This window comes from Solea solea, chromosome 15 (genome assembly GCF_958295425.1).
Source record: "Solea solea chromosome 15, fSolSol10.1, whole genome shotgun sequence".
Classification (NCBI taxonomy): Eukaryota; Metazoa; Chordata; class Actinopteri; order Pleuronectiformes; family Soleidae; genus Solea; species Solea solea.
Window position 1 is genome coordinate 12356213 of NC_081148.1, and position 9704 is coordinate 12365916.

Sequence of the window (9704 nt, forward strand, 5' to 3'; positions counted from 1 at the left end):
ACAAATGGAGCAGGCGCCTGGCTGGGCAGATGAAGACCCACCGGTGCTCCCAGTGGGCAGCGAAGCAGAATGTAAGGAATGTGAGAGGAGAGAAAATAAATCTATTCTGTCCTTTCTGCCAATGTGTCGCTCTTTCTTTACTTGGTATCTTTCGTGTTTGAACTTTCCCTCTTGTGCCTTCACTTTTCTGGCATTATTCTTGTTTTCCAGCCTTTCTTGGAGTTCTATCTATCTAGTAAAGGTATTTTTGGACTTAACACTCACGTCTGTTGTACGTACACACAAGTCTCACACGAAATTGGCCAAAATGGCACAAAATTAATTTATTTGTGTTACAGTTTCAAAAACACAAATATGCATAGTGTTCTGTTTGAAATTGTCATGTGGGAAATGACCTAAGTGACAAACAAATGAGTGCTTTGTTAAACACATTTAAATTCACAGAATGCTAAATGTTCATCGAGAGTCTGACAGCGTAAAAAAAGCAAGGAGCCTTAAAATGATACCGTGAAAGTCAACGTAAAACACGTAAAGTAAATTAAAAGCAAAGGCACAATGGCTGTGATCTAGCTGTTACCCACTATCACATGCATCCTACACATGCAGCTAGCATGATAAAGAACAAATAGAAGAATCAACACTCCATAGAAGCAAGAATATTTACGTGTTTTGACAATGACAACATAAGCAACTCAGTCTTTTCTAGCTCATTTTGATCTTAATGATATATCCAGACACCATTTTGATTGCTTTGTGAGTCTCTCTCCACGTGGCTATAGTTTGAAAATTCCTTTCCTCTTCTTCTTTAGGACCTCACCACAGCTCAAGGCCTGCTCTTTGCTGCGGGTTTATCCATTATGTTGAGCACATCATCGAGGATGGATGGGCCCAGATCAAGTTCGAGGGAGAGGAATGACCCTGTGATCTGGGTGAGGGAGTCCTGCGACGTGCTCTTCTCCTTGGAAAACTCAAAATTAAAATCACAGATGCGACCCTCCTCCACACCACTGTCCCTATCCACCCACTCTCTGTTGCACTTTGGAAGCTCCTGATTGAAGCCCAGGCTAATGTCATTGTTAAAGTGTCCATAAATATTGCTGTTGCTGCTGAGACTCGCCTTACCATTGCAGTTCTTGTTTGGAAAGTCCCCTTTGCCGCTAAAGCTGTCAAAGCTGTCAGTGCTTATGGTGCTGTTCAGACTTCCGTTAGCTTTGTAGATGCTGCTGCTGTGGCTGTTGATATAATAAGATGATGACTTATCAAATATACTTTCACTCTTATTTATTTTGTTGGCTTTGGCAACTGCCTTAGAGGTGGACATATCGGTGTTTTCCAGCAGATCCAATAGGACATCTGGCTTTGACTGGATATCTGTGGAAGGAGATGACGACCCGTTGCCAAAGACATCCATGGAACGCAACAAAGCATCCATCTGTAGGATCTCGACTGCCTCAGAGCAGTCCGGTTTCATTGGAGCTGCAGGCCCCATGATGTTGTCCAATGGCTCTGGGGGCATGGAGAACACAGTGGAGGATATCAGTGGAAGGGTGAGGGCCTGGAAGCCACCAATAGTTGGGAGGGAGATGGCATTCTTGAGTACCGGAGAGGGAGTCTCTGCGAAGGAAGCATCGCCGATACTGTTTGCTCGCAGAAACTCGCCTTGGATGCCATACTGAGGGTGGACATCCACCTTCCCTGGTAAAAGCTCAAACTTCCCCTGGAGGAAGGACATGTCTCCAAAGACGTCCCTCTCCCCACCCCTGCCAATGTGGATTGTGTGACGAAAGTCCCCGAGTGGTGGACTGATCATATCTGGGGACAACATATCTCTGAGACGACATTTTTTCCCCTTTTTATTATTGGTTGGTTTCAGGTATATGGGGGCTTTTGCTGGCATGGCTGTTTCTGTGACGAAGAGCTCAGATAAATGCTGGATGGACAAGTTGGATGTGCTCTTTAAGCTCTGGACGTTACAGTTCCTCAGGGGCGAAGCTAGAGTTACATCCTCAGAAGCACGCTGGTCAAACAGGACTCCAAAAATAATTGCAGCAGTTGCAGCATCGATCGGGAAACAGGAATCCAAATGAGACACGTCTGCTGGTGTAGAAAGGTCCAATGGGCACTTGTCTGAAATGAGAAACAGATAAAGAATATGTCAGAATTTCTTCTAAAACATGCTGCTACTGGTACAACTCTTTTCTTGTCTTCATGAAAAAAGAAATCTGGTCACCATTTCAAGTCCCACACAAACTCTGCAGAAAAAAACAAAACATCCTCATCATTTCTTGCATCTGGTGAACTTAGAAGAGGAGGATGAGGCCTTGGTCTTAGGCGTTTTGCTGCTCTATTCACATTTCCAAACATGAGCCTGCTCTGGCCTCCACAACTCTGGATGTGCTAATGTGGAACAGCTGGACCACAAATTGGGAGAGGAGAAGTAAAGGGGAATTTAGTAGGATCAGAGCAGGGGCGCTTGTTTTAGCAGCGTGCTACTGCTCAGACACGCACATAGATAGAGAGAGGGATGGATCTGGGGAAGAAAGGGTGGGGGGGGGTTTAAGGGGTTTAGGAGGATTGAGAGAGCTAGAGTGAAAGGACTGGTGAGCAAGTGGATCTTAAAAAAGATGGTGATGCAGAATGTAAACTGATTTGGCTTTGATGGGTCGAGGGGTCAGCTCCAAGTTTAATAAGTGCTGAGAATACATCAGGATGGGTAAACATTATGCAGGGGGTATTGAGTTTGATAAAGAGGTGCCTGATTGTGTACTGCCTTTTCAAATCCATTAAGTGAAAAGAGGAGCGAATTGGTTTGACCGTTTTAAATGACATGGCAACCAAAGAGAAAGGGAAAAACACTCCGTGGAGGCAGGGATTTGACAGTGTGTGTGTGTGAGAGCGAGAGACTGGGGGTGGGGGTGGGGACCAGTGAGGAGAGAGCTTGCCCATTTATAGACATATTTACTTTTGAAAGGTCTGTCAGCAGTGACCGTCTGACAGAGTACACCGTTGCACAAAGTGCCTGGGCGGTCAAGTCCACCCCACCAAAAAAAGAAAAAAAAAGAAGAAGGTTTCACTAAGAAAACATCCACATTCCTGCTGTAACTGAGCCAGAGGAGACACACTGCATCAACCTTATCACAGACACTTTAAGTGGACTACAGTTATTGAGCAGGCACATTAGTGTGGAGCCAGAGAGACAGACACTTGCTGTCTATTTCAAATCCAAATACCAGGGTGGGAACCACTGTACTGACTCCTGTTTTCAGTGTCACAGCATCAATATCTTTGCCATGAAAGCTGAGACTTCATTTAACTTAGGATGAGAAGAACAGTATAGAATCTTCTCGCTTTAGGGGTTGCCATATCCAGAGAAATAAACCTGTCAGCCGGAAAGCACGACGGTGCTATAAAAAGTCCTAACAAACACTGAGGGATGCAAAACATGTGTGAGTGTGTTGAATAGCAACAGAACCCGACAAGGGTCCTTGTGTATTTGAGTGCTGGTGTGAGTGTCAGTGTTTGCACGAGGTGACTGACTGTGCTTCTGAGAGATAGCAGTTTTGAATGTATGCCATGTTTGCAAAGGAAAATGTGTTTGTTTGCTAATAGTTATATAGGAAAGGAAGGCTGACGAAGTGCTGCAGTGTTTGGTGAGGGGAGGGGTGGTTGGGGGAGCAGTGAAGAGCAAAATCTCCCATTTATTTGGCTTTAGCTTTCCTCTTATTTTTCCCTGTGCATTTCTTTTCCTCCCACGTAGTTCTTGAGCATCTTTCCCCTCCACTGCTGCTCATCGTTTTTTTCTAACCTTGACGGCTGATGTTCACTGCATTGGGATATTGGGCTTGGATAGGAAGTGAAACAAATACACCTCTAAGCCCAAATCTGCCTCCTGTGGGATCAAAGCGCATTCAACTATATCTGTATTAACTTTTGTTTTTCTGTGTCTGACAACAGAAGGTCATTGCTGCGCTTCTGCCAGAATCACTTTCTGTGAAACATAACAATTGATTATTGGTGTGCGCTGGTGACCCCTTGCTGGTCTGTGTGTATCCTCTCCAGAAGGAAAACACGCAGTTCATGCATTGTAACAGATGATACCGCTGGTTGAAATCAATAGTACGGATACAACTTAACGGAAAACCTGGAGCAGATGAGCAATTCAACTCTTTCAACTCTCACAGAGGGACATCTGCTATGCATGCTATCCAAGGTCAACACTTATGGCCCATGAGAAGTCAGCTGGTATGGTGAAAGCCTGAAAGTCTGTCCTTCCCATTAACTATCCTGCTGGTGCTCAGTTTGGACTGGAGGGCAAATATGACTGGAATTCCAGAGGCCACCAGCAAAGTATAAAACCGTTTCCTCATGTTCATCTCTCAGGGATTTGCTGCAACACCAGTTAATTTAATGAGAGCCTGAGTAAATTAGTATTGGTTTGAGTGTGTGTGTGTAGTCTCTAGAGCCTTTGCAATTTAGTTACATCTGGTAAGCCTAGTAAGCTTGTGTTGGCCAAAGAGGAAATGAATCAATGAAAATGGCTCAGAATATCCCAAGATGGACCCTTATAGCCTGCTAACCAAGTAAATCCATTAGTGGCTCATAGTGGTGCATTCTGGTATATCTTGAAGCCAAGGCCAAATTTGCACATTCACCTCTGGGGATGTGGGGATCTGATGATGCCTTCCTTTTAAATTGTGCTTTACTGAGCAGCCTCCCAATCATTATTGGAGCTGCATGATACAATTATTGTGTCACTGGGTCAGTAACAAGCTCTCTGTCTTGACATGAAGTGAGCCTCTTTAAAAACAGAACTTTGCCTCATTGCTTTGTGCTTTGAGGGTTGGTTATTGGCGAGGGGGCAGCAGAGGGAGTGAGGTGATGAAAGTTGAAGTGCGGGGGCAGATAAATGTGGGGTAGATATCTGGTAATTAAACTAATGGCTTGAGATTCGTCTGGGTATTTCTGGACACCTAAGAGTCACGTGCCATATACTGTAACTGGGTCAGTATATTCTTAGAGGCAGTGTAACCCTACTGTAGTCTAAACAAATTCTACACTTTAATGATGCGCCAGTATTAGCTGAGCTGCTCCAGTGCCGGTGACATGGAACCAACAGAGAGAGCCCTAGGAAAACAGCTGCGCAAAATATGACCTGCATATGACTTCACCATTCTTTAAAATAGAACCCGTGCATCCTGTAAATAATCCACCCGTGTTGGGATGACTGTGCTGACATTTCACATCAGTGCCGTTATAGTTATAGTCAGTGTAACATCATCGGCCTGTAGGAGATACGTTCCTCGAGATGTGTCTACTAAGCAACTACACGAAGTTTGAAGATTCCAGGTACAACATCTCAAACCATGGCCTCGATCTCTGTCCTGTCTTTGAATAGCAGAAAGACCCTCTCTTTGGAGCTGTTATAAAAAGCAAATGCACATACCACAGAGGGTAAATGGTAGCTTTAAAGAATAGACTGAGATTTTTTGTTACGTAAAAAAACCCTCAATTATAGGCAAAGGCCTTACTTTTGGGGGACTGGTGGTGGTGCTGGGACGAGGGTGAATAACAGGGTGGAGTATTTACTCTGACTTTTGTTCTTGCTCCCCTTATGCCACCCACAAGCATGGCTAGCACTTGCTAGAGTTATCCTTGGCAGAGATGACCAGGAAGTTGAATGAAAGCATATGAAACATGGACGGAATGTCAACACATCTGTCGACAAAAAGACACAGTCCCCTTAAAAAATTCACAACCGCACAGCCGAATCTGCATTTCAGAGGAACATGCCTTAAGCGTGTAGGCAGACTAAAAATGTTGCTCTTGGAAAGAAGGGAGGATATAATGTTGCTCTTAACATTGCAGCTCTCGTGTTGCACGTATGAGAGCCGGACACACATTCTTGAATGAGAATATCTTTCCATGCTATCACACGTTTCACTGGTATGAAGCAAAATCCCCTTCTACCAAAGACTTTCACAATGCCTCTGATGTGAACAGGTAAACTGCAGCAACACTGTCTCGCCTAATATACTGAACCAAAAGAGAATGAAATGAATGATTTTCTCACTCACACTCACTTCAGATGTTCCGATGGGGATTCTCAAGCTCGATTCCTTCACGGGTACCACTGGTGTTCTCCCAAATGCTGCAGCCCCACATTTATGTGTGTGTTGAGTGGCTGCTGTGCTGCTCCTGTGGCTTGTTGACACTGCCCTGCCTCCTGACTCTGCCTCGGGCTGCACTTCTGACGACTGGGACGTCTGCCGGACAGCTGTTTTGGAATTGCTCTCTGGCTCCTATTCCCCTATGAAGCCAGTCAAGTCTCCTCCTACACCTTCCCCCTTCCTCTCTCTCTCTCTCTCTCTCCCTCTCTCCTTGTCTCTGCTCCCTTCTCTCTCTCTCTCTCTCTCTCTCTCTCTCTAGCAACACCTGTGCATTTCTGTCCTCTCTCTACACAGAGCTGAGATTTTTTAAGCAGCTCTGTGGTGTTTGAGGATCCTCCCTGCTTCCTGCTCCTTGGTTAGGCTGTGGTGATGAGTGATCACAAGCTCTGGTCTTGCAGCCCCCCAAAAATTAGCACTGTGCAGAGACAGGCAGATGCCTGACGGGATGTCTGGCCGACTCCCTGCCCGAAAACAATCCTACATAATATGCACAGTGATTGTGTGAGTGTGTGCACTCGTTCCCTCCCTGCCCACATCTGATAACAACTATGCAGCCGGCAGACACTGGCCTGGATTCTCCCTGTGTCTCTTTAAAGCCTCGCCTCTCTGCCCTTATCTGACCATCGCACATGCACAAACACACCCCCCTGTTATTTTCCCAAACTGTAATTGTAAAAGTTCACTTCAGATTCTGTTCAAATGTATTTTTGCAATGACCTTTATGCTTTTTTCAAAGCCGCAGCAAGGCTGAGGCAGGATGGGCTAATTACTGCAGAATGCTGCAGCACTGGAGAGAACATTTACATGCAGACTCATGGACAGTGAACAGCGTGCGTAAGGGTTCTAACCTGATGTCCTTCAGTCATGGAGATGAAGAACCTTTCCAGTGCACCGCCCCTTACTCTCAGTTCTATTCTTGTGTAGAAAAAAAAAAGTCCCGTCACCTTGGTAACCAGTGCAGCTCAGAGGTGATGTCAGACATTGCTGTGATTTCTCCCCATTGAGATTGGGTAAAGAAGAGGAGGTGTGTGTCAGTGTCTGCTCATACAGTTCCAAAAGGGAAAAAAAGATAAATGTAGGGGGGAGGAGTATCTTTAGCTCAATCAGTGTGGGTGTGTGAGAGAATGTGTGTATGCGCGATTAAGAAAAAAAGGGTGAAGCTGCAGTAGCACTTAAACAATAACCATGTATTGTCCTGGATATGATGTGCAAACACAACACATTCTCATTCCTCCCCGGTGAATTGAGCATTTTCTCTTTAATCCACCTCTCCCCTTGTTTGAGTTTCATGTGATGGATGCACCACTGTAATAACTACCCATCTATAATGCTTTGCCAATGAATGCGGGGTTGTGGCTGTTTGTGGACAGCTCAGAGTTGCAGAGACACATTCTATTTAACTGACACAGGCATTATTATAGCACCAGTTAAACAGCAGTTGTGAATGAAGCCCATTTAGTGTGGTGTTGTCGTGTCGCCCTGGGGTGATGTCATCACTACGTCCATGTGGCCAGCACATGATCTTTAAGTAGAACACACAATGCCGTCTTCTCATTTAAGAAGACCAATAAACCTCGGGAAATCCAGAGCAAGAGGATGGGGAATACAGTCAGTGATAAATTCTGTAGAAAACACAAAAGTAGTGGAGCCTATATAGGTTTTAGATAATGACTCTGATTTATTGATTTATAGTTCTGTGAAAAAAGTCTCAGGGCACCACCAGCTGTCAAATTCTGTGATCAATGGCATTTGGATTTGGAGTGATGTGATTGAAGGATGGTCTTAGCAGTTTAATTTGTACAACATGTGCTCAAACATGCCTTTTCTTAAAATTAATTAGGGTTCCACCTCATGATTAAGAGCATCAGGTTTGTGCTATTGCTCTAAGTATAGGCTACACTAAATCTTGAACATGCATACACATTTCTGTATTTTCTGGATGTGTTCTCCTCCTCTCAATCCTCCTTTTCCCAAGTGTGTAAGGGAATTGCAGTGGCCTTCACATATGAAAAAGCTTTTGCTGTTCATCCAGACTGCTAGAAACATGGCCCAAGATGGCAGCCTCTTTAAAGCAAGGTCCTTCCCTAAAGTATAAAGGTTTATTCTAAGGCAACATAAAGCAATTATACATGAATGCAACCATACATGCTGGGAAGAATATTCTATTTTTGCCACTAAATGATGCTCATTTGATAATGATCAAATAAGCCTCAAAGTTGGTATTTGTAAATATAAGTAAGTATGTGGCCAGCTAAAAAAGTCAGTGTTTCCAAAACTTCCCACCCCAGTGTAAGATCATTGGTTCAGGCTATTTTTCAGTTTCCCTGATGAGACCACATTTCTGCTGTGTTTTGGAGTGTTTTTTTCCCCTTCACTCTCCTCACGTACTGCTTCAGTAAACTCAAGAAAGCAGCATTAACCTACACTGAATAATGCATTCTGTTGAACACACAGTGCTTGCCAGGAATATACTTGTCATCCTGTTTATGTTTTCAATCATAAGTTGTGTTTTAGAAGGAATTAGTCTTATTTTCTTTATTCCAGTTCAAAACCAGCTTGTCTTGGTCTGCTTTGCCCATGCCGCATACACAAAGAAAGCATTCTACATGATGTTTCTCCTAAGTGTTTGGGTGTCCTGTCCAAACTGTTCCACTGAGGTCACTTTGTTTCAAATGACACAGCACGACAGTCCTTTTCTACTGAAGTAAAACAAGTAGAAAAAAAAATCAAACAAACAGGAATTTATGAGGCAAAGTCAGTCATTAAAATCTGTATTTTTCAAACTCTCGTGGTGTAACATATGTCGACATAGAGACTTACTTTGAATCTCCCTTAGTTGACACATCCACCGCCTCCACTCCTCGAGCTGCTATGTTGTGAGTTCACACCCATTATGAAGCAAAGCTACATCATTATCGCCTGTTGTCTCGAGGAGGCAGAATGATCGAGGTGACAAATATGAAGAAATAACACGAAGCAATGCTATAGACTGACTGCGATGAGCGATGTAACGGCTGCTAGCTCAGCTTCTGGCTTTCAGTGCAAATATTTGAAACTGGTGGAAGTTTGCCAACCTTTACATACTATTCTCCATAATGTTACCCGCATTAGAAGATGGAGAGAGGATGTGGAAAATATAATGTGGACGCAGTAATAATTGCAGCCATGAGAAATGTATACAGTAACAGTATCATCATCATAAAGATGGAAACCCAGCTCATACTGAAGTGGTTGGTTTCAAAAACAGGAACGAGTCTGAAATAATAAAGACGAATGACGGTATAACGGTAATGTTCATCCCGATGACTCTCAGGAGAGGGGCTCATTGGAGTTTTTGTCAACGTTTTCCACAACTTTCAAAAACATGACAATGAATAAAATGCTCGTAGGCGCACGTACATTGTAAACGGCTGGAGACTTGACGCCATGTGTTGACGGTCTCATCTATAACTGCTGAATTTAGGTCCATTATTATTGTACATTCATTTCCATTCTGACAGCAAACATTTTACAATGTTCTCAGCCTTAAAGGCAGCA

At 43.9% G+C, this 9704-nt stretch overlaps 1 protein-coding gene across 2 annotated transcripts; it reads right to left on the bottom strand.

Annotated features, from left to right (window-relative positions):
• Nucleotides 1-298: 298 nt before the first annotated feature.
• On the bottom strand, nucleotides 299-6813 carry cdc42ep3 (CDC42 effector protein (Rho GTPase binding) 3). Of its 2 annotated transcripts, none has more exons than XM_058650730.1 (2): nucleotides 6081-6813; nucleotides 299-2127 (listed from the first exon to the last, which is right to left on the bottom strand). In XM_058650730.1, the coding sequence occupies exon 2, from the start codon at nucleotides 1895-1897 to the stop codon at nucleotides 824-826; it is 1074 nt and encodes a 357-aa protein (XP_058506713.1). In that variant the 5' UTR covers nucleotides 1898-2127; nucleotides 6081-6813; the 3' UTR covers nucleotides 299-823. The 2 variants fall into 2 exon arrangements, with proteins under 2 accessions (XP_058506713.1, XP_058506712.1); XM_058650729.1 differs by having other exon boundaries at nucleotides 6075-6813.
• Nucleotides 6814-9704: the final 2891 nt, after the last annotated feature.

Coding starts and splice junctions, on each gene's coding strand:
- cdc42ep3 (XM_058650730.1), bottom strand. CDS start 1,897: ATGCCAGCAAAAGCCCCCATATACCTGAAACCAACCAATAATAAAAAG.